This window comes from Pteronotus mesoamericanus, unplaced genomic scaffold (genome assembly GCF_021234165.1).
Source record: "Pteronotus mesoamericanus isolate MK-2021 breed Mesoamerican mustached bat unplaced genomic scaffold, CSHL_Meso_final contig_221, whole genome shotgun sequence".
Taxonomy (NCBI): Eukaryota; Metazoa; Chordata; class Mammalia; order Chiroptera; family Mormoopidae; genus Pteronotus; species Pteronotus mesoamericanus.
Genome location: NW_026555092.1, coordinates 17,463,339 through 17,488,179, shown reverse-complemented (window position 1 = coordinate 17,488,179; position 24,841 = coordinate 17,463,339). Strand labels below are relative to the sequence as shown.

The following is a 24,841-nucleotide window of genomic DNA, read 5'->3' as shown; positions in this document are numbered from 1 at the left end:
TCTCTTCCCCATCCCTTCCCCTATCTAAAAATAAGTAAATAAAATCTTAAAAGAAAAAAAAAGTAGGAGGGTCTAGAGAAAGCATTGCCGTGAAAGGCAAACAGGCTAGGATGTGAATTCTGGCCCTGCTGTTCATCTGCTGTCTTCAGCAAGTGACTTAACCTCTCTGAGCTTCTGTCTCCTCATCTGTAAAATGTGACTATTACTAATATTAATACTAATATCTCTGGGATTTTGTGAAGACTAGAGGCACTGTATATGAAGCATCTAACACAATACCTTATAATAGTAAATAACTGCAAACTACTCACATGCAGTCTCCCCAGTCTTATTTCACACCTGACAGAGGACAAGCTGGTCTCTCACATAGCTAACTAAACAATTAGTTTACATACATCCAGCTCCCAAACCTTTAGAGATGGAGTTCCTGTCTGACCTAGAGCCCCTTGTCTGGATGTGCTGCAAGCCTCACCAGCACATCCATTTCTTCTTTGCCAGTTGACAATGGGAGGCTCTGTCAGTAGAGGGCGCCAGAGGGACACTGTGATGTGATAGCAGACTGAAGTTATTCCAAAGATAAAACAGGTAGGTCAAATCGAAAATCAGTGGAAACATGGTAAATATGAACTTTAACCATGTAGGTAGTATCTTTAAATGCAGATGCAAATGTACTAAATATTTTAATAGAAGGCATATTTCCACACTGCTTTAAAAAAAATCCTTATATATTGCTTACAAAAAACACACCTCAATCATTTTGCAATATATAAATATATCAAATCAACATGTTGCACACCTTAAACTGACAAAAATGTTGTCTCAGTGATTTATCAATAAAGCTGGGGGAAAAGAAACATGCCTTAATATAAGGACAATAGACACACTAGGAAGGAAGAATGAAAGATATATGCCATACAAATACTAACTAAAAGAAATATGTTGTGGCTTCATAAAACATTTGTCAAAATTGATCAGATGCTGCATCATGAATGCGAGCTCAAAAAATTCCAAAGTGGAAATCATTTAGACTATATTCTCTGGTTACCATAAAATTGGCTAGAAATCAAATTTAAAATCAACACAACAGGGAAGCACCCAACTACTTTGAAATTAGCATACACTGCTAATTAATGTATTAAACAAAGAAAAATAAAAATGGAAATTAGTATATATTGAACTCAATAATTATGAAGTTCAAACATTATCAGTGCTTCAGGGAGAATTTATTTCCTTCTTCCGTGATGAGAATGCACATTAGAAGAAAGGATAAAAATTAATTAGCTAACTTCACAGCTCCAGAAGCTAGAAAAAGGACTACAAATCAAAGAGAAGCTGAAAGAATAAAATAATAAATATAAGAACAGAAAATAATGAAATGGAAACAAAACCAAAATTTCATTCTTTGATATAATTAATATGTAATCCTTAGCAAGACAGATAAAGAGAATTAAAACACAAATTACCAACATCAGGAACAAAAAGACAAGTATTACTATAGATTCTACACTCTTTTAAAAGATCATTTAAAAAATTACAGAAGACTTTATACCAATAAACTTGACAGTTAAATGAAATGAACAAATGTCTTTAAAAGCACAAATTACCAAAACTGACACAAGAAGAAAAAAAGTCAAAAGGGTCCCCTGTCTTTCAAAAAAAGTTGAATCTATCATTTAAGACTTTCCTAGAAAGAAAACTCCAAGCCCAAATAGATTAACTAGTGATTGTTTTCAACATTTAAGAGAATAATACCAATCATAACAAACTGTTCCAAAGGTTAAAAAAAGAGTTAAATTTTTCTGTTTCATTTTATGCGACCAGCACAAACTCAATACCAAAAAAACCCCAAACATATTGCAAGAAGGGAAACTTATAAACCAATCTCTCATGAGCATTGTTGCAAAACTCCTAAACACTATAATAGTAAATTGAATTCAGCAACATAATAAGGATAATACATCACAATCAAATTGTGTTTATTTTAAGAATGCAAGGTTCATTTAGCATTTGATAAGCTAACAATGTAATTCATCTTATTAATAGAATTAAGGGAGAAATGATATGATTAACTCAATAGATACAGAAAAAGCATTTGGTAAAAATCAGCAATCAATTAAAATTAGAAATGAACCCCTTATTAAACAAGGAATAAAAGGGAAACTTCTTAATGTGATAAATATTATCTCCAATAAAAGAAGAAGCAGCCTATGGCAAACGTACTGAATAGTGAAATATTAATAACTTGCTCCCTGACATTGGAAGTGAAACAAAAATGCTCACTATTGCCATTTCTAATCACCATTTTACTGGTGGTCCTAGCTAGTGAAATAAGTCAAGAGAAATAAATAAAAGACCAAAGGATTGGAAAGGAAGAAATAAAACCTGTCATTACCTGCAGGTTACATTATTATATAGGTAGCAAATCTAAAAGAAATCAAAGACAAACTGAAATAAGCCAACACACAAAAATCAATGGAATTCTCTATAACAGCAACTAGAAAATAGTTTATAAGAACATTTTAAAAAATCAAATATGTAGTAATGAAAATCTAATGAAATATGCATAGAAAAACATTCTTTAGAGAAATTAAGGAAGACCTAAGTAAATGGAGAATATTCCACATTCATGAGTGGGACAGTTCAACGTTATAAAGATTTAAAATTGATTTCTACAGGTTCAATGCAATCCCAGTCAAAAGCCCAGCAGTTTTTTTCCCTACAGAAATTGACTACCTGGTTATAAAATTTATATGTAGAACTTACCAGAAAGTAAGACTTACTAGAAAGCTAAAATAATTAAGGGAGTGAGAAATTGGCACAAGAAAAAACAAACAGATTGACTGAATAGAATAAAGCCAAGAATAGACCCATGAATATGGTCATCTGATTTATGACAAAGTTCATCTGGTAATGCAATGGGAAAAGGGTGGTCTTTTTTATAAATTCTGCTGGATCATGTGGATATTTACACAGAAGAAATACTTTTTGAATCCTAGTCACATGATACACAAGTTCAATTTCAGGTAACTGTCGATTCAAATGATAAAGGTAAAATAAAAAAAAATTTAAATCAAATACTAAATAGTATCACCTTGGAGTAGGCAGACATTTCTTAAACAGGACACAAAAAGCACCATCCACAGAGAAAAAATGATAAACCACATTCCATTAAAATGAAGAATTCAAAAGCCTTCTATCTAGAATAAATAACTACAAATTAACGAAAAGAAGGTACTCAATGGAATAATGGGCAAAAGATTTTTTTAATCTTTGCCCTTAATCAAGTAAAAAAATGTTCAACATCATTAGCTCTGCAGGATTTGCCAACGAAGAGCTCAATGCCACACCACTACACACCCCCCAGAAGGGCTAGTACAGAGGCCCTTAGAACAAAAGAAGAGGGTCTAGGAAGGAGGAAGGAATGAAGGGGATTGAGGAAAAAATACTGGGAAATGAAGAAAGGGGCTAGAAAGAAACTGGGGTGTATGCACAAGAAGGAGCTCGGTGGTCTGGCTATTTCTGCCTTCTGGCCCCCACAGGTGCCCAGATCCTGCCCATAACCCAAAGCCCAGTGACCATCTCACCCCTCAGATATCTGCAGAAACAAGTCACAGAGAGGCTGTCACTAGCTGTTAAGGGAAAGAGACTGAACTGGAAGCTCGCAGAGCAACAGAGTCCAACGAGCCAGCATTCCAGGCAAGCCAGCCTCTAGAAAAGTGCCATGTTTCTGAGAGGTCAGAGGCGGAACGCCCTGCCTTCTGGCCATTGGGCAGCTCTTGGCACTCGGCCAGGCCAGCCCAGGTTCCTGAAAGCCTTGCCTGTCGGGTACTGGGGCCCAGACAGAGGGAGTGTGCACCATCCCTTGCTCATCCCAGTGGGCCAAGCTGCTGAGGCTTTATGGTCCTGCCTCCTCACCAGGTTTTCCTGGGAGAGCTGGGGAAGGGCTCTCGCTGTCTCCTGACACCACGATCCTGTCCCCAGCGGGAGACGGGGGGGGGATGCCAAAATGGAATTTCCTGAATGCTGTCAATAAGAACCTTCAAGGAAGAGTTCCTGAAGTCCCCCTCAGGGACATAGCAGGAACACCCACATCCACAATGCTGAAAAGGGTAGTGACCTGTATGTATATTTCTTTTTCCAGCCTTCTGGGGAATGTAACCTGCCCAGGGGAGAGAGCCTGGCACCTGATCACCTTGTAGAAATGTCGAAAACTGAAGGCCTTCTTACGTCCCAAACCCCTGTACCCTGACCTGTTAGTTTGAGGGACACCTCCATGCCTCATTGAGCAAGCCGAAATCCTCCTCCATGACGCGTTAGTACAATGCCTTGGACAAGTTGCTCAGCCTCCCTGATGGTAATTAAGAGTTGACCACGGAGCACCTACTCTATACCAGGTCTTGGACCAGGTCCTGGCAAACAACATCTGGAAAGTAGGCGGTATCAGCCCCGTGTTCCCTACAAAGAAGGTGAGGCCCAGTGCAGTGAGGGACTTGCCGAAGGGCCCACATCTTCTAAGTATAGAGCCAAAATTTGAATCAGGACCTTTCAAGTTCTAGTGCATGTTCCCTTCAAGCAGCTGTTATTCTGCCTCAATTTTCTTCTCTGTAAAATGATAGTAGTAGTCTCTTAAAACCTTAATCGGGGATTACTGGGAGAGTTAAATGAGATAATGTGTTCAAATCCCTGGCACTAGTCCTGGCCATACCTGTCATGACTGAGTTCCTGTCCCTGCCTTTGTTGGGGCTTTGGTTCCCCAGCTGTTCAGAAAGAGAAGTTTGGGCACTGAGGTCTCTCCTCCTCAACCACAGGTCACCAAAACAAGTTGTTGGCTTTTCAGAAATGTTGTGAGGTTACACAAGATAATTATTAAATTATATAAACTACAATTAGATAAATTACATTACATTCAAAGATCAATGGACCCTGAAGACATCATGCTAAGTGAAATAAGCCAGAGAGAAAAAGGCAAATACCACATGATCCCCCTTATTAGTGCATCTAAAAACATCACACTCATAGAAACAGAGGAGAATGCTCGTTGCCAGGGTCTGAGGGGTGGGGGAATGGGGAGATGCTGGCCCGAGGGTAGAAGTGCTCAGCTGTAAGATGAATAAACTCTGGAGTCTAATGTACAACATGGTGACAATAGGTAAGGATATTTTACTATAGACCTGAAAGTTGCTGTGAGGGTAGAGCTTTAATGTTCTCCCCATAACAACAACAAAATGATAATTATGTGAGGGAAAGAAGGAGTTAACTAACCTTCTTATAGTAAATGCTTTACCATTTACTACAAGATATAAGGGATCAAATCATCAGGTTGTACACCTTAAACTTATGCAATGTTATATCAATTATATTTCAATAATGTGGGAAGAAAAAAGATAAATCAGTTTATGAAATTTAAAGAAACCCAAAGGTTAAAAACAAAAGCTCAAAGCTCTTCACATCCTAATTATTCTACTATTAAAGTGTAGCTATCTGTTACCCATGTTCTAGAAGTTGTTTGTACCTACTGAATTTGTCTGGTGAAAATACTCTATTCTGTGCATCTCTTCCCACCTCCGAGTTTAGTGACATCATGCTCTTATCTTGAACTTGGCCATAGAGGATGTACTTATACCACAGAAATCAGTAAATATGAATCAGAGCCTCCCCTCCCCATCCGGGAGGGATTGCTAAATGTTTACCACCTCTGCTTCCGTCCCGAGTCTGAAGAATCGAGACAGCTCGGGACAACCTGGTGCAGGAGTTGTCTACTCTGCTATTAGCAGGAGTTGGTGAAGCACTTGATGAACAGCCTGCATCCAGGAGAGGCACAGCTCAGCAGCTCCGTCCTCCCTGCCTGGCCCTCAGAGGCCCACAGACAGCCTGATGTGGCCCCTGGCTCTTTGTCCCTTTTCCTCTGGACCTCACAAACCTCAGCAGGGCTGGCCGTGGTTAAGACCATCTCTGCCACTGCGTGTTCAGGGAGCAGAAATACCTCCCAGGCCCCACTGACTCCCACCTTTAGGGGCAAAGGCCAAGGACAATTAGAGTGCATTTTGAATTGGCACCACTCTGGCCTTGGGAGGCAGAGATTTGACAGAGGAGAAAAGAGTTTGAGAAAGGGTAAGGGACTTACTTACCCAAGGTCACATGATGGTTAAGTGAAAAACCCAGATGCAAACTAAGTTCATTGCTACTACACATGGCTGTGCCTTCTGAGCTAAGCTTCAGTTTCCATGCCTCTAACATGGGGAAGACACTTATTTCTCTCTGTGTTATGATGCAAATGTAGGCATATGAGGATGTGTGAGCCTAATGCTTAGTACAGAATAAGCAGCTGATGAGGGTCAATGCCATCCCTGTGTCTACTTCCTGGTCTCCCCTCTCCCACACCCCGTTCCCAAAATCACACCTGGAAGGGAGGGTATACATTCTCTCCTTTGTGGCATCTCTGGAGCTTTATCCACTATGTGTCCCTGAACTCTTCCCAGGTTAGGAGCATCAGAGGGTCCCATCTGAGTCTTTCATGGTTCTTTATAGGGAACAAGGAGGGAGAAATGTGATCCCAAGTCTCCCTCAGCTCTTCCTCAGACTCAGCCACAAGCTCCAAGAACCGCCCTGTGGGTGTTTGCCCCTGTATCCCAGCTGCCCTCCCACCCCACACACTTCCCCCAGGCCAGCTTGATGGGGTCCAGAGGTTCAGGGGCAGGAAGAAGCTGGGGCCTAGAACTCAGGACACATGAAAACATGTCGTGCCAATCATTTTCCTCGGAACCATAATGTAAATGATAACCACCTCTTGCCCTGAGCCCAGGCCCTGTCACCTCTCATACGTGTCATTGACCCTCACCTCAGTTCTGAACAGGTAATCCGGGCAGGGACCCATCTCTCCAGGGGATGAATGAGGAAACTGAGGTCCAGGCAGGAACAGTGACTTGCTCAAGTTCAGAAGCAATCTAGGATCATAGACAGAATAAAACTCTGGCCACCCTGATTCTTTTCAGTGACAGAATTACTTGAACACTGCCAAGCATGACTCTACCCTCTATTTCCCAGAAAATAAAATGTGACCAGAAATACTCAGGGATTTAGCCAAAAACATGCTGCTTGACAATGGTAGCCCAGTATCAGAGCTCGGGCACTTGCTTTGTGAGCTGGGGCTGTGTCCACAGTACCATATACTTCAGTGCTTAACTCTAAACTAATGGCTGCCCCTGCACCTGAAGTGAGCACCGCTATCTGAGAGCTGGTCATGATCACCAGTGGGGTTGGGGCTGACCCAGGGGTTGGCAGGCAGGGGATGACTGGAGCCTGGACACTAAATTCTGAGCCAGGTTGGGCCTGCAGACCTCAAGGAGACGAGGGTGTGTTCAAGAGAAAGGGAGGCTAGGGCTGCCAGCAGTTCTGACAGCCTGGGACTCTGTAATTGGCCTCAGGCTGAGAGAGCCTCTGGGAGGGGTCCTGTGGGAATTAGCTCTCCATTGTTAAGACAGGTGCCCCAGAGAGTTTTCTGCAATTGTGTCTGGGGAGTGAGCGGAAGGGAATAGCAAGAGACGGCGATGAGGCTAATGATCAAGTTCATCTCAATGCTCCTTCGGGACAGTCTCTAAGGACTTGACAGTGTACGAAGCACTTTCACATGTATATTCTCTCCAGGTCCTCCCAGCACTCCTGTGAGGCAAGTGTTATGGTCTCCATTTTATAGATGGTGACAAGGATGATGACAGACTTTCTGAAGCACTTGTCGTGGGTCAAGTCCTGAGGGAGTCATTGATACTGGTTTTGGTCAGTTCCCTGTTCTCAGAGCCAGAAGGGGTCTTCAAGGTCGACATGAGACCACAGCATGAGGCTGAGGGTGCAGGCTATGGAGGGTAATATAGCAGGAGGGGGGCACTGGGGCCACTTTCTCTTACACACTCCTTGTATCTGGAGGACTCTTGACTTGGTAAATCAGACAACATCAGTTTACGGCAGGAGTCCAGGTCACATGGTTATTTTGTGATTCCTGGGTAAGCGTTCAGTCTCTACTAAGGCCCAATAGAAAGAAAGCCAAAGGATGTTTCTCCAAAGGAGAGTAGTTACCCTCAGTGGATAGCAAGGCTTTACTCCAAAACCATGAGCAAAATGCTGTGATTCACCTATAGGGGGGCCTGTCAAAGACTCCGAACAATATCTCTGTCTGCTGCTGCCACTTCATGTGTCATCAGATCTGACAGGTTATGGCCCAAATGACAGAGCAGCTTGCACGGCAACTTGTACCTACTGTCCATCTTTCTCTTGTTCTCAGCTTCACTCAAAACAGGAACTTTTTCAGAAGGTCACTCCGTAAACACACCAGAGCAGCTTACCCAAATGAGGAACATGTTGCCTCCAAAATCCAAGAAGGCCCACTGGGCATGGTGAATCTTTTTTTCGTGGTAGGAAGGGCCAAATTCAACAACTTATCTTTCACCTTATGAGGGCTATCTTGACACACCCCACACCACTGGGTCCCTAGAGACTTTACTGAGGTGGAAGTTCCCTGGATTTATGCTTGGTTATTTTCCATCCTCTGACATGCAAATGTCTTCCCAGTATGCCTGGCACAGTGGCTTCCTCCTGTTTGTCGAGTCCAACCAGCACAATGTCATGGGTAATGGGCCAGAGTGCTATTTTGCGGTAGTCAAGGGCAATCAAGGTCCCTCAGGGCTAAATCATGACTTGGGCTGGAGTGTGGATATACCCCAGAGGTAGAATAATGCAAAGTATATTACTGGCTTTGACAGCTGAGTGCAAACTATTTCTGGTGTCTTTCCTAAGAGATATTGTGGGAAAAAACAAAAGAGCATTTGCCAGATCGACACCAGGTGCCAGAAAATGCGTCCATTTGCTCAAGTACTGAAATCATATTTGAAAACACAGCTGCAGCTGGCCACCGCCTTGTTAAGTCTATGATAACCCACTGTCATTCTCCAAAATCCGCCTGTTTCTGCACAGGCCTAGCAGGTGATCCCCCTGCATCCTTCCAGTCCTCAAGGTGGCACTCACCTGCAATCCCTCCATGAATGTGATTGGTTTGGATTGACTATTTTTATATTTAAAGGCAGTTCTAATGGCTTCTCCTTGGCCTATCCTACCACTTCACAGGTCAGGGGTCCCGTGTGGGGACTCTTCCAGCTCCTGACTATGTCTATGTAAATCATGCATTCCAGACCTGGGGAGATAACCGTAGGAGGGGCTCAGAGACCCACTTGCACCTACTGGGAACCAGGCCTGACCTAAAACTCCACTGATCCCCTAACCTTCATCAGCTCCAATTCTGACTGGTGGACCAAGTGGCATTTTGAGTCTCCAGAAATGAGTGTCAGTTCGGAGCTAGTGTCCGGTAGCACCTGAAAAGTCTGGTTACATCCTTTTCCCCAGTGCCCAGTCACCCTGGAAGGATGACCACTTGTATTTCTTCCTTACTGACGGAGTTCTGATTCCGTTCAAGTTCATCTCAGCACAGTCATATGCTCAAGGAAGTGACCGCCTCAGTAGCCCCAGGCGTGAATCCTGATTGGTTTCATGCAGATGGAGTGTTCTTCTTGCCACCACTTGGTCTCAACAGGTGTGTGACACTATTCTGAACAATCAGACTTGTGGAAAATGTTGCTGGGGGCCTCTGGGAAAGGTTTTCCTCACTTGTAAAAAGAGACACATGAGGGGAAGAAAAGCCCTATTTTTGCTAGATGTTGTCAGGTTGGCACATGGTGCCCGGAACTCCTTCACTCATCACGTGACCACAAATGATCCACGTGATCACCAGCATTCTGAGGTGGGCAGCTTCGAAGCTGGACAACACCCAGGGCTTTGATGATGCTGTGGAATCTCTGAGTTGACTGGCCCAGAACTACCGTGCTGCCAGGCTTCTGTTTTGTCTGGGCAACATCTCCAACTGAATGTGTACGAAACCTAGCTCCTGATCTTCTCCTCCCCAAAACCTGCTCCTGAACGCTTTCCTACATCAATCAACTGCATCCTTTAGCTGCTCAGGTCAGAAACGCTGGAATTTTGGGGGGAATTTTTGTTTTCTCTCATTCCACAGGCAAACCTTCGGCAAATCCTGTCAGCTCTGCCTGTGAAACACAACGAGAAGCCACTGCTCACAACCTCTACCAGTACCACCCTGGACCAACAGCATCAGCTCTGCATCCGTCACCTGGATCTCTGCAGAGAACTCCAGATCAGGCCCCTGTTTCCTTCCTTCCCCTTGGCACCTTAGTCTCCGTGCAAGACTAGGCAGCCAGAGTGGTCCTTTTAGAGCATAACTCAGATCATGTCACTCTTCTGCCAACTCCCTTCAAGGGTTTACCTCTCCCTCAAAGCAAGAACTGAAGGCAATACAGTAACCTGCAAAGCCCTACATGATGTGGCCCCTCCTCACCTCCAGACCTCTGCTCCCACTACTCTCCCTCTTACTCTGCTCTAGCCATGCCCCTCCCATTCCTCAGAGAAGCGAAGACCCGGCATTCACTGCTCTCTCTGACCAGTGAGCTCCTTCCCCCACATTGGCACATGTCTCCCTTCCTCATCTCCTTCACATCTTTGCTAATAATGTCACATTCTAAGGGAGGCCTATCCCACTCATCCTTTTCCCAAACCAACCACCCCATCCCTGGAACTCTCAAGCCTTCCCTCATTACTGTTTTCTTTATCTCTATAGCAACTATCATCAGCTAACATGCCATGTACTTTACTTACTCATTTGTTTATTACCTGAATCCTTGATGCTTCCTGGAACAAGGGTTTTTATCCGTGTTGTTTTCTTTGAATTCTCCCAGGTCTAGTACAACACCTGGGGCTTAATAGATATTACACTAATATTTGTTGAATGCATGAGTGAAGATAATATGGAAAGCTCTCTTTATGATCATAGGAACAGTAAATAAGGGGCTAGGTGTGAAAAAATGAACACCATAAATAAAGCTGTAAATCAAATCTTTAGGCTAGAGAAAGTGTTTGCAATGTTTGTAATAAAAAATAAATATCCAAAGTGTACAGTACAAAGAACTTCTACAAGTCAATAATAAAAAGACAAAATCCAATAGAAATATAAACAGAAAATAGAAACAGGCAAGTCACAGAACAAAAAACCCAAATAATAAAATATACAAAAAGATTTCAGCTTCCCTAATAGTCAGGGAAATGCAAAATGAAACAATAAATAAGTATTATTTTGCCCCTGTCAGTTGCAAAAATTAAAAAACCAACAATACCAAGTATTGGCTCAGATGTGAAGAAATCAGATACAACAGTCTTCCAGTAGGAATCTAAACTGGCACAACTATTCTGGAGAACAACTCAGCATTGTCTAATAAAGTTGAAGAAGGAATGCCATATAGCCCAGCAATTCCATTTTCAGATATATTCCCTGGAAAATCTCACTCGTGTATACAGGGAAAACATGCAAAAATACCCATAGAAGTATTGTTTGCAATGGAGCAGATCTGAAAATGAATTGAATGTCCACTAAAAAGAAAGAGTTAAATAAATCGTTATATGTTTATAAAACTCTTTATAAATGAATATAAATGAGTTCATTAGAAGCACATGTGTAAACATGGGTGACTCTCATAAACATACCGCTGAGGAAAAGGAAGTTGCAGAATACACACAGTATGATACAATTTATATAAAGATCATTTTCAAAATTTAGAATTATAAAGAAATGGAAAATCTAAGAAAAAATGATGAAAAGATAAAGATCCCAATTCAACATACTAGGAATTCTAAGGAACAACTAGAAATAACTGCCCTAATCAGTGTGGCTCAGTTGGTTGGGTGTCATCTTGCAAAGCAAAAGGTTGCTGTTTCGATTCTGGGTCAGGACACATGCTTGCGTTTGGGTTCAGTCTGGGTTGAGATGCGTATAAGAAGCAACTAATTGATGTTTCTGTTTCACGTCCACGTTTCTTTCCTTCTCTTTCAACCTCACTTCTCCTTTCTCTAAAACTAAATAAAAAATATTTTTTAAAAAATAGAAATAACTGATAAAAGTAGAAGGATAATTCCCTGAGCTGGTAAAGTCTTAAGTCTTTGGACTCACATGGTTCCTCTCTACCAACTAGATGGCTGGGGGGGGCAGGAAATTGACTTCCATACATGTCTTCAGGTAATTTCAGAAATCCTATGAAAAAGAGAAAATCCTTATATGCTTCCAGCTGTGGGGAAGATGAAAAACTACATGCAAAAGAATAAGAAACAGAATTAACATTAGACTTCATCAGGAACACTGGATTAAAAGGAAAAAAAATTGAAAACATGCCTTCCAGGATTCTAGTGAAAATGATTTCTGAACTGTAGAATTCTACACTTGGTCAAAGCAGTGGCCACAAGCTCCAGCTGGTGGGACTCAGTGGATTGAGCACTGATCTGTGAACCCAAAAGTTGCTGGTTCAATCCCTGGTCAGGGAACATACCTGGGTTGTGGGCCACGGCCCCAGTTGGGGGTGTATGAGAGGCAACACATTGGTGTTTCTCTCTCTTTCTCGTTCCCTTCCCCTCTCTCTAGAAAGAAATAAAATCTTTTTGAAAAGTCAATAGCAATAACAATTTAAGGTAAAGTTAAGTATAAAAAAGTCAGCTAAAAATGAAGGCATTTTCAAATGATGCAAGGACTTGGTCCTCTATGACCCTTCCCACACTCCTTTTGTGAGAAAACAAAATGAGGGCCCTCTTCCACATTGGCACTCAGGTGCTGGGCTCTGGGCTGGAAGAAGTCATTTTTCTAGGAGGGGAGACAGGCTAGGAGGAAGGTGGGGATGCAGAAGATGAGGCTGCTCAGGGGACTGAGTCACCTGACAGCCCAGGCCTTGAGGGCACAGCTCCTTTCTCTGCTGCAGCCAATCAGGCCTTGGGGTAGGCTGGACTCATGCAGCCAGTGAATGCCGCTGCAGTGGAGCTGGCTCCTCATAAATAGAGAGGCGCCCAGGGCCCAGCATGAGCTGCGGGTCCATGGCCAAGATGAGGGGTAAGTGCAGTTCCTTCTCTAGGTCTGAGGAAGGAGGTGTTGATCACTAACATATGGAGAAGAGCTAGATTGTGAGGTGGGGATGGGACAGGGAAAGAGACACGGGTCCAAAGGGGAGTCTGGGTATAGGGCCAAACAAGGGGAAGGAGGCGGGGGACTGAGATGTGACAGGAGCTACATCAGGGGCTATGCATAGGTCCAGGTTTTGAAAGTTGGTTAAGAGAATGGATACAGGGCTGGAGAATGAGTCAGAGGCTGGGCCCATTCATGAGGAAGGATATGGGGTCTGAGATAGGAGTGACGGTAGCTCCAGAAGATAGTAAAATTTGTTAGGGGTGGAAAATAGATTAGGGAGGTTGTGGGGAGCCGGGGGAAGCGAAGAGGAGTGAGGCTGGGGCTCTCCCCATGGAGCTTGGTGACCTCTCTGCTCTTTCCTGAGGAGTCTCTCTGCAGAAGGCCCTCTTTGGCCTTGGGAAAAGCCTGCACCAGGAAGTGGCTGGGTGTCCAGCCTCTTCTCAGGGGCAATCCCTGAAGATCCCTTTTCTTTGTGAGTCTTGGTTGTCCCACCTGTACAGAGACTAGACCAAGGGGTTCTCACCCACCAAAAAAACCTAGAGACAGTGCAAGAGGCACAATGTGTTCCAGGTCCTGGCTTTTCCCTTTTAGAACTGGCAACACTGAGGAAGCCACAGAGCCTCTTGTTTCAGGGGTTCCGGTGAATTTCTCTGTACATCAGGGCAGTTAGTTGTGGAGAAAAGGGCCATTCACTCAGGACTTCCTGCACATCCTGGAGGGCTGTGAGAAAATACTGGGAGGCTGGAGAAGAGCAATAGGATTGCCACAGTCCCCCTGGACACTAGAAATGTCGCAATTCCTTCACCCCCTTTCCCTGAAGAGAAATGTGCTTTGCGCATTCTCACTTACACACACACACACACTCTCTCTCTCTCTCTCTCTCTCTGTCTCTCTCTCTCTCATCCTCTCACAAATGCACATATTCCCAAAGAATACAGACGCCCTCAGGCACCCCCACCCAGCTTCACACTCAAATGCACGCACAGAACTGAACACAAGAACACATACTCTCTCAAACTCAAACAAATGCACACAGCCTCTTCGCTCGCCCAAACCCAGGCTGACACCACATACTACATCCCACCTCATTTTCCCATGTAGAGTCATGCACACATTGACTCAGGTAACCCCACTGCCCCATAAACACACCCCCTCACACCAAATTACAGACAATGCACAGTCATACAGGGCCACAACACCAAACTCACAATCACAGCAACATGTCACGGACAGGCTCACATATGCACGCACACTCACCTTCAGAAGCAGGCGCATTTACAGTCCAATACGAACCTGCACACACTCATGAATTTCCAATCATGTGCACACACATGAACTTGCTGTCCACAATCACAACCATACAACTACCATCAGCACTGTTCACACATACATTCATATCCCACACAACACAATTGTCCCAAAAGAGACACAATCACAAATGCACGTGTTCACAACCACGCGTTTGACAGATACTGCCTGATGCTGAGCTTACCATCCCCACTCACTCACACAGCCCAACTCACCCTGGGTAGGTTGGGTATCAAGCCTGGGCCCCAGAGAGGCTGCCCCCATTCCTTTCTCTGCTCCAGGAATTCTGGTCTTGTGGCTCCTGGTGCCTACTTCCAGCTGCTTTGGCTCCTCTGAGGACTTCATCAAGTGCTTCCAGGATCCCGAATACGAGTCTCTCCTTGTCACGGCCCAGGAGGGCCTCCACACGTCCCCACTGCCCAAGCGCGTGGTGATAGTGGGAGCTGGCATAGCAGGTCTGGTAGCTGCCAAGGCCCTGCAGGACGCTGGCCACCATGTAAGCAGGCTTTGGAGGGGCCTCAGTCATTTGCCTCTGGGTTTGCCTTCTTGGGCAGGAGAAGAAAAAGAGAACAACTGTATGCAATCTATGGGGTCTCTTGGCCCTTATCTACTGTTCTCAGAACTCTGGCTTGCCCTGAGCCTTCACTTTAGTGGCAACCTGTGTCCCCCATGGAAACCAAAGTAGAGAAGGGGTGCGCTAACAAGTAAAGATCAAGAGATACTCTGACCCCTGCCACGTGGCGCTCTTCTGCCTCACTCACATCACTCAGGACCCTCCTGGGACTCCCCATCCCCGCACTCTGGCTACCCTGCACACTCAGGGACCCGCTGCTGGGGTTCCAGACTGGAGCCTGGGCCTGGGTGGTGTGGAATGCAGAGTGGGAGAAGGGAGAGAATGACCCTGGGAATGACCGCGGCTTCTCTGGACCCCAGGTTTCCATCCTGGAAGCCAACGACCATATCGGGGGTCGAGTGGTCACGTTCAGGAACGAGGAGGAGGGCTGGTACTGCGACCTGGGGCCCATGAGAGTCCTGAAGTCCCAAAGGTAAGTCTTGGGAAAGGGGTGGAGGAGGGAAAGTAGGACGGATTAGGAGGAGGTAGTGTGGGCTCTGCTGTCATTGAGTCAGAGCCCTTTCAGATTCACTGTCCTGTCTGATTCGATCCTGCAAGTCAGGACAAACACTGGTCTCCCCCTTGGCAGAGACAGCCGAGACTCAGCGCCCAGGGACATAGAGAAAGCAGAAGATCCCAAACTAAGAGTGCATATAGTTACCATTAATTCATCAAATTGTGTGCTTCCAATATGGGCAGCTTCTTATACATCAGTTATACCACAGTAAGCTATCACATGATAATAGCTGCCATGTGTTGAGCATTTACTCTGTGCTAAGCACTATCTGTGCATCATTTCATTTGATGCTCACAACCTTGCAGTTTGATGCTTTTATGTTTCACATTTACAAATCAAGACACTGGTCTCAGAGATATGGGCCCGGGGACTCACCGAAGTGACTCACCCAAGATTTTCCCAAGAGAAAATGACAAAACTGCTCCTCAAAATCAAGAATGTGCCCAGCACAAAAGCAGGTGCTTGATTTCTGAACCATAACTGACTCCTGGTTCTGAGGCCTCCAAGACAAAAAAGATCCCTTGCCTAGTATCCCACATACCTCCAAAAACATAACTTGTTGTTTTTTTAAAATTAATTTTAGAGAGACAAAGGGAGGGAGGGAGGGAGGGATGAAGAGAAGCGGGGGAGAGAGAGAGAGGCATCGATCTGTTGCTCCACTTAGTTATGCTTTCATAGGTTGTTTCTTGTACGTGTCCTTGCTGGGGATCAAACCCACAACCTTGCAAGTCAGGATGACCCTCTAATGCACTAAGATACCAAGCCAGGGCATGACTTCTTTTTCAAATACAAACTGAACCTGAGATTTCCCTCCAGACACCACCAAAAGCTAAAATGAAATCCCATTGAAACAGCCCAAATTAAGTCTTTAGGTATAGCCTTCAACTTACCTAGAATGGAAAATAGCATTTCAAATAATGTCTGAAACCAAAGGCCTCTGTCTCTATTATTGAATCCATATGCCCTGAATTTCCTAACGGGCATTCATTCTGTGGTGGGTGAACATCCTACTCCCCACCTGACTCAGGGCAAAAACAGAAAAAAACAAACTAATACCACAGCAAATAGACACAGAGTTGGAGATGAGGAAGCAGTTAGTCTGAGTTCTCTGGGCACATAAAGACACTGACTTTCCTGGAAATGATTCCTATTGTGAGGCCAGCAGGAACAGGGTCATGTCATGCCTGTCTTTGCTTCAGGTTTTTCCACACCTATGTGGAGAAGCTGGGCCTGAAGTTGAACAAGTTCATCTACTACAATGGCAACACCTGGTACCTCATCAACGGACGACGCTATCGCGCCAGGGAGGTCCAGGCCAACCCAGAGCTCCTGGGCTATTCTGTGAACCCCATGGAGAAGGGCAAGAACGCTGGGGAGCTCTACCAACAGTCCATTGCCCAGGTGACTCTGCCTCGCTCCTCCCATACTTGGGAAAGAAAAGGGTCTGGCCTGAAGTCGCCTGGCAAGTTAGTGGATGGGCCCAGGTGTCCTGACTCCAATACCCTTGTGATTGGTTGACCTTCATTCTAAAACCCTCTAAGGATGTTGCCACCCCAATCCTAGTGCCCAGCCTCATATCATCTGTCCCTGGGTGGTCCATGGTCATTGCTTGGTCAGTGGCAGTGGAAGGAAAGGGAATCCTTGGTAATGAATCAGTCCTGCTAGATCGCAGTGATTGTCTTCACCATAAGTCATAGTCTCCAAAGATCTTTAAACAAAGGAGGGATCTGTGGGGAAAGAGAGGCATTTTGGAGCTTCTGGAAGCATCCTTCCTCAGGTCCTTCCATCCACCCACCTCCTTGCCCCCACCCTCTTCAAAGGGACATCCTTGAGAACCCAGGAGTCTTGCTTCTCTGGACATTTGGCTTTAAACCACAGCTGTTTCTCCTTTCTCCCCTTAAGCAGGTCATAAAAAATCAGAAAAATATCAACTGCAGCTACCTGTTTTCCCTTTATGATTCTTACTCCTCCAAGGTGAGTGAAGCTAAGAAATCCCCAGAGAGAGGTGGAGGGGAGTTTGCGCTCAACTTAGCTCCCGGGGTTGTCCTCTGCCTACCAGGACCCTCTATTCCCCCTGCCAAAGCATTCCCTTCCTGGAGTCCAGTCCCACCCCTTGCCTGACCCAGCCCCCTGCTGAAGCCCCTTCCTACATATTGGGCCCTCCATCTGACCCTCCTACCTCCCCACAGGTTTACCTGCGGAAAGAAGCAAAGCTGAGCCCAGGAGCAGTGAAGATGATCAGGGATTTGATGAACGAGGGCATTGAAATCCCTAAATCGTTCCTAGAGTCCCTGAAATCTGAGATAATCTTCTCCCAAAATGACGAGTAAGGCTGACATGGATCAGGACTCAAGTCTGACCTCTCCTCCAACACTTAGAGCAGGGAAAGGGAACTTTGATTATTGAGCAGTTACTATGTGCCAGGCACTGTCCTAAGCACTTTCCAAAAGTTATCACATTTGATTTTACAATCACCTGGAAGATAGGTACCATTACTCAGAGTCATTTTACCAGTGAGGCTTCTGAGGTTACGAGAAATTATGTTAACAGCCAGATTCCCACAACGGGACCAAGGGCTGGAGCCAGAATCCAGACCCAGAACCCAGACCCAGGTCTGTAAAAACTCCTTCTGGGAGGCAGAATTGCATGGAGGCTGCACCCACAAGCTATCTTCTTGGGAAATTTCTTTTTCCCTGGGTGTCAGTCTTCCAAACTATCAAATTCAAGGATAATCTTTCCCTCGCAGAGAAGAGTCAAGATGATGTTTACGAAGTATGTATATGAAGCTAGTTTCCTCCCCTTTTGGACCAGGACGGTTGCTGACAGTCGGGCAACGAGGCCTCATGCCTGCCACCCTCACCTACTCTGCTCTCTTTACCCCTTGCAGCTTTTCCGAGATCACGGGTGGCTTCGACCAGCTTCCCAAAGCCCTCGGTGCGAGCCTGAAGCCTGGTACCATCCATCTGCGCTCCAGGGTGGAGAGGGTAGAGAGGAATGGGTCTGAGGTCCACATTTCCTACCGTGTGGGCGAGTCCAACTCAGCACTGCACAACCTTACCGCGGATTTTGTCATCATCTGCACTGCAGCCAAGCCCTCGCTCCTCATCACGTACGCGCCACCGCTCTCCCTAGAAAAGGCAGACGCGCTCCGCTCAGTGCATTACGCCGGCGCTACCAAGCTGATTCTGGCCTGCAATGAGTCCTTCTGGGAGCGGGATGGCATCCAGGGCGGGTCCTCCATCACCGACCGGCCCTCGCGCTTCATCGTTTACCCCAGCCACAACTTTCCTAATGGCAAGGGCGTCCTGCTGGCCTCCTACACCGTGGAAAGTGATTCTCTCTTCTTCATATCCATGAAGCAGGACCAGGTGCTGGACATCGTCCTGGAGGACCTGGCGGCGGTGCATGAGATACCCAAGGAGGAGCTGCGGCGCATGTGCCCCTCCTCTGTGCTCAAGCAGTGGTCTCTGGATCCCTTCATCATGGGCGCCTTCACTGATTTCATGCCCTACCAATATGAAGACTTTGAGCAGGGGCTCTCCCAGCCAGAGGGCCGCATCTACTTTGCTGGCGAGCACACCAGCATGCCCCATGGTTGGATAGACACCGCCATCAAGACCGCCCTCCGGGCAGCCAGGAACATCCAGGCTGCCGTGGACAGGGAAGCCTGAGGACAGAGAAGACCTTGGCCAACACCCAGAATCCCTTCTAACCCAGAGAGAAGGTACCGAGGGAATTTAGCAGGCAGCAGGCAGGGAGGTGGGAGCTGGGGGCAGAAGCTCAGGAGACAGGTCATCGTTAGGCCTCCTGGCCCACATGCAGGCCCCCAAAATGTCAGACAAAGAACCCGGCTAATAAGTCCAAAAGAAAATCACCCCTTTCTCTGCTTCTCTGCCCTGCCAGCCCTTGTGGGAGGAACAGCAGAGGCAGGGTGCTGTTGTCTCCTTCCTGGGAAGAGATACACACAAGACCCCCAGTGGCTGCCTGCGACCTCAGATGGTACCATACCCTACCTATACTATGTTTTTTTTCCTTCACATACACACCTATGGTAAAGTTTAGTTTATAAGTTAGGCACAGTAAGAGATTGACAAAATAATTAATAATAAAATAGAACACTTATGCAAATATACTGGAATAACAGTCATGTGATTGTGATATCTGTTCATATCTTCCATTCACAAATTCAACGCCTTTCCCATCTCACTAAGCACTTACCATGCACGGTGGCCATAACTTTTACAGTTTGAAGTATGACAGCAAAACTAGCACAAATTTATGTTTCCTTCTACACAATTCTATGGCTAGAAGGTTTGTTCTTACCGCAGATCTTAGCATGCAACTTTTTGTCTTTCTTTTTTAAGTAAAACACCTCCAACTCTTCATTTAAATGAAGCACTTTAGGTCTCCCCGTTGGCATATCTGACTTGCCAGCATCACTGCTCATCGCTCTGGGGCCAGGAGTAAGTGAAATAAGGGCTGCTTGAGCGCAGGCACTGCGATACCATGACAGTCAATCTGATAAGTCAGGCAGCTGCTAAGTGATTAGAGGGCAGGTAGGGTGTACAAGGTGGAGGCACTGGACAAAGGGGTGATTCCCGTCCCAGATGGGACAGAGCAGGACAGAGCAAGATTTCATCACACGGCTCTGAACGGCACCCAGTCGAAACTTATAATTTGTTTGTCTCTGGAACTTTCCTATTTAATGTTTTTGGACAGGTAACTGAAACCGTGGAAAGTGAAGCCCCTGGATAAGTAGCAGGGGGAGGGGGAAACTACTGTGTATGGAGGGATAAGGAAGCAATCAAGGGTGGAGAAGGCTAGAATCAGCCTTTTGCTTGGAGAAAATGACCCCCTTCTGAATAATAGGAACAAGCCAAACCGAAAGGTTTCAACACACCCTAATGTCTGTCATCTACAACTAGAAGCTCCTAAAGGGACAAACCCAAACCACAGCAATGGGAAACCACATAATGGCCACACAGAGTCACAGCGCACACAAACCCTTGCATGCCTGAGCCAGGGGCCTCACATTTTGGCCCAATACAGAGTCTAGGTGAAGAGATTGAATTATTTTCTACTCATTTTTAACCTGCAAGAGCAGAATCTTGACTTTCTAAAGATGCTCTTGGCCCATGGACTTTCTGCTCTTTATCTTCACCTCCCCATCACCCATCAAAACCCTCCTCCCCATCTCTGCTTGTCCAGTCCACACACCACCCTTGAAGGACACCACGCTCATTCCGCACACTCCTCCCCATTCAGCTCCTCCCTAAAGCCTGCCCTGTCCTTCCAGGACCACCTTAAGTTATTCCCTCCTCCCACATCCCCTGTTAGTTGCCACATCCAAACCCCAGGGATTTCTCTCTTTGAATCCTGACCCTTCCTTCCTAGCGTCACAAGCATATGGACTGTGGATCTTCCTGTGCTCTTATATAATTCCTCCCTGAGAGTGTATTACCTGCCCAGCTATACTAAGGGCCCCCAAGGGCTGGGGTCGTATCTTGTATGCCTTTTTTGCATTTTCCCTGGTAGACACTAAGTATATTTGATTCCTTTAACTGTCGATTAATATTTATTATGCATCTACGATGTGTCAGGCACTGTGCTATGCACCAAATACAAAGAATGAGCAGCATTATTCAGTTCATTCAAAACTCCACTCCAGCCTCTGTTCCCATTCTTCCAAGAATCAGCTTCTACGTGGAACTAAAAAACTAGACAAATTCACAAACGAAACAAAAAAGAAATAGACTCATAAATACAGAGAACAAACTAGCACTTGCCAAAGGGGAGGAGGGGAGGAGTGATGAAACAGGTGAACAGAATTACCAGGTACAAACTTCAGGTTATAAAATAAATATCACGATTTGCAGCACTGCCCAGCTGCACGAGTGTAACCAGCACCCCAGCTGGGAGTAGCCCCCTCTACAGCACAGCCCTGGTGGGCAGACCGCTCCTGGGGAGGCCTCCATGCCTGGGACCCCCAGCCCTATGTTGGAGTACTGCACAACTGCTGCTACATGCACCCTGGCCAGCCCCACCTCCTCCTGCGCTCCTGTGCCACTCCCTGGGACTTCCAGCCAGGGCTGCACTTGGGTGCGCTCAACTGGTGGCAGCCAGGTGGCCTGCGCGGCTTCCGTGACACCCACTTCCAGGGCTACCAGCAAGTGAGGGCCACGGGCTCTAGAGGGCGCCCTGCGCGCCTTCCTGTCGTCCCACCTGCAGGACCTCAGCAGCATCGTGCTTGATGTGGACCTCGCCACCGTGCCCATCGTCAACTTCAGGGCCCTGCTCTTGGGATCTGAGGGCCAGCTGAAGCCCAGGGCCCCATTTTCTCCTTCCACAGCAGAGACATGGTGCAGCGCCCCGCCTGGCCACAGAAGAGTGGTTGGCACGGTTCGGACCCCATCGAGCGTGGTGGACTAAGGTGGCGGCAGCCCCTGGCCAGGCCTCCTCGCTGCAGGTTGGCAGGCCACTGCAGCAGAAAACCACGAGCTGCCGCAATGCCTTCATCGTCCTCTTCATTATGACTTCCTCCTCCAAGCAGGGCTTCTGCCAGCTTGCACGGATGGACGGAAAGATCGCCAGAGAAGGGGCCAGGCGGCAGGGGGCATGGAAAAGTCCCCACTGCGGGGCAGGGAACAGCAGCTGGCACCCCACGGAGGGGCCTGGCTGGGACACTTTACTGTGTGGTTCACATTTCATGTAATCCTCCAGAAATAAAAGAAAGCCCAAGAGTCTATTTTTAAAAGTTAAAAAAAAAAAAGTCACAGAGATGTAATGCACAGCATAGGGAATATAGTCAATAACATTGTAATAAACTAGACTTAATGTTTCCAGTGCATAAAACATCAAATCACTTTAATGTATACCTGAAACTAATACAGGATGGGGGAAAACTAGGTTTACAGATGTTCATATGGAAAATGATACAATAATTAATAAATACTAATACAAGAATAAACCTTTTCATGTACTCACAACCTTAAACCTATTTTTGCCCCACCTTGTATAATATAGTATGCCAAGTATAATTCAGTAAAAAAGAGAAAAAAAGTGAGATCTACAATAATTTATGTATTGTAATGAATAAATCTTTGAAAATGATAAGTGAAAAAGCAAATTGAAAAGATGAAACATGCATTATTATATATTAAATTTAAGAACAAAATATTATATGTTATTTTAATATATACATATCTGACAAAAGAATATAAACCTGGAAAAAATACACATTAACTTCACAGTAGTGTTTACTTCTGGGGAAGAATGAGTTGAGCCAAATATAGCAAAAAGTTAAAATTTGTACAATCTAGCTGATGTGTACAAGGATGATTATGTTCTTGTTATATTTATTTCTGGATTTTAAAAATACTCCAGGAGGCAGAGACAAATGTATTTGAAAAAATAAATTAAAATAAAATTTAAAAAATTAAAAATTAAAAATTAAAAAAAAATACTCCAGGAAATTTTTAAATACATATGCACGCACACACACACACACAATGATCAATTGAAATAAATCAACTTTCCTCTGAACTCATCTACAGCCTCCGGCCTTCCAAAATTTAATCCCAAAACCTGGTCCATGTTTCAATCAAAATGATTAGGGAAGCTGAGTACAGAGGTCTTTTATGTTCTAGGAAATTTTAAACAAAACAATTTTTTTTCCTGTTCCCCCAAGAAACAAATAAACAAGAAAGATATTAGAAGTTTGTATAAATTGAGCTAATAACCAGATTGATAAAACTATTTACATGGAACACTTCGTATTCACACTGGAACAAATAAAGAAAGGAAAAAGAAAGGAAGTTCACATTTATTTAGCGCAATAGAACCCGTTGTTCAAACTGGACTAGGCCTTTCTCAGTATCCCACCCAGCCATCAGGGTCATGCTGAGTGGTAGATTTGGGCCTTTTTCTTAGACTTAATTATGTCAGTCCTGTCTAGGCTTCCAAGACACTAAATTAAAAGGATATAAAAATATGTATGGCAAGTAGCATTTATTAAGGGTATACTATTTTCCAGTCACTTTTCTGAGTCTTTTACATATATACATATATGCAAATGCCTCACAATAACTCTGTGAGGTAGGTACTATGATGAAGAAAATGAGGTACAGAGAGATTATTTTCCCAATGCCACATAGCAATAACATAGTGGAGTTACAATTAAAAACCAGGTAATCGTACAAAATCTAATGCGAATTGGATACCATAGACCTAAATGTGAAAGTTCTTTTTTTTAATAAAACTTTTAGAGCTATCTGACAGTGATGTCAGGAGCTCCAGATCCTTCTGGTCCCATGGAAACATCAAGAAGACAACAGACTGACTACAAAAAGTGGTGTAGGAGCTCTAGAAACCAGTCAAGGGGCTGCTACAACCAAGCAAATGCCTGATTAAGAAAAAGCAAAACTACACCCTGACTGGTGTGGCTCAGTTGGTTGAGTGTTGTCCCACAAATGAAAATGTTGCCAGTTTGATTCCTGGTCAGGGCACGTGCCTGGGTTTCAGGCCAGGTCCTTGGCTAGGGGTGCACAGTAAAAATAAATAAAATCTTTTTTTTTTTTTAAAGCAAAATTAAAAGCAGTAGGAAGATTCATGGTGTTTTTGCATACCCTTGTCAACCCCCTCCCAGGCCCAGTGCAATTAGGAGGAAGCCACCCAAAGCTTAGTTTCTCTTTCCAGAAAAGAATAGAATTTGTTTGCGATATTTTGCCATGACTGGGGCTGCCCAAGGGATTGATTTCTGTTTCCCCCGACTCAGGTAGGAACAGTGGCATCATTTGGAGGCTGTTGCCAGCAGTGACAGGTGTCATAATACATGAAAATTGCAGTGAAACTGCAGACCCAGAGAGCTTGGAGATGATAGGCAGAGGAATGCAACAGAACATCTAAGGCCTTGAGATGAAGCAGAGGTGAGACCTTCAGGGAAATTAAGACATTTAAAAGCAGCTGTGTATACACATGAAAAGCCCACAGCTAACATCATACTCAATGACGAAAGGCTAAAAGCTTTTCCTCTAAGATCAGGAACAAGACAAGAATGCCCACTTCACCAGTCTATTCAACATAGTACTGGATGTCCTAAGCTGGAAATTAGGCAAGAAAAAGACATAGAAGGCATCCAAATTGGAAAGGAAGAAGTTAATTATCTCTGTTCAAAGACAACATGATCTTATATGTAGAAAATCCTAAAAAGTCCACAAAATAGTTGTTAGAACTAATAAGTGAATTCAGAAAAGTTGCATGATATAAAATCAACACAAAAATCAGTTGTTTCTATACACTTAATAATGAACAATTCAAAGGGGAAATTAAGAAAAATCCATTTACAATAGTG

At 44.8% G+C, this 24,841-nt stretch overlaps 1 protein-coding gene across 1 annotated transcript; it reads left to right on the top strand.

Annotated features, from left to right (window-relative positions):
• The first annotated feature begins 12,963 nt into the window (after window positions 1-12,963).
• On the top strand, window positions 12,964-19,163 carry LOC129069478 (L-amino-acid oxidase-like). Its single transcript, XM_054572211.1, has 7 exons — window positions 12,964-12,979; window positions 14,644-14,858; window positions 15,296-15,408; window positions 16,692-16,893; window positions 17,398-17,466; window positions 17,682-17,818; window positions 18,380-19,163. Exons 1-7 carry the CDS (start codon window positions 12,964-12,966, stop codon window positions 19,161-19,163), a joined length of 1,536 nt encoding a protein of 511 aa, XP_054428186.1.
• The last annotated feature ends 5,678 nt before the right edge of the window (window positions 19,164-24,841 follow it).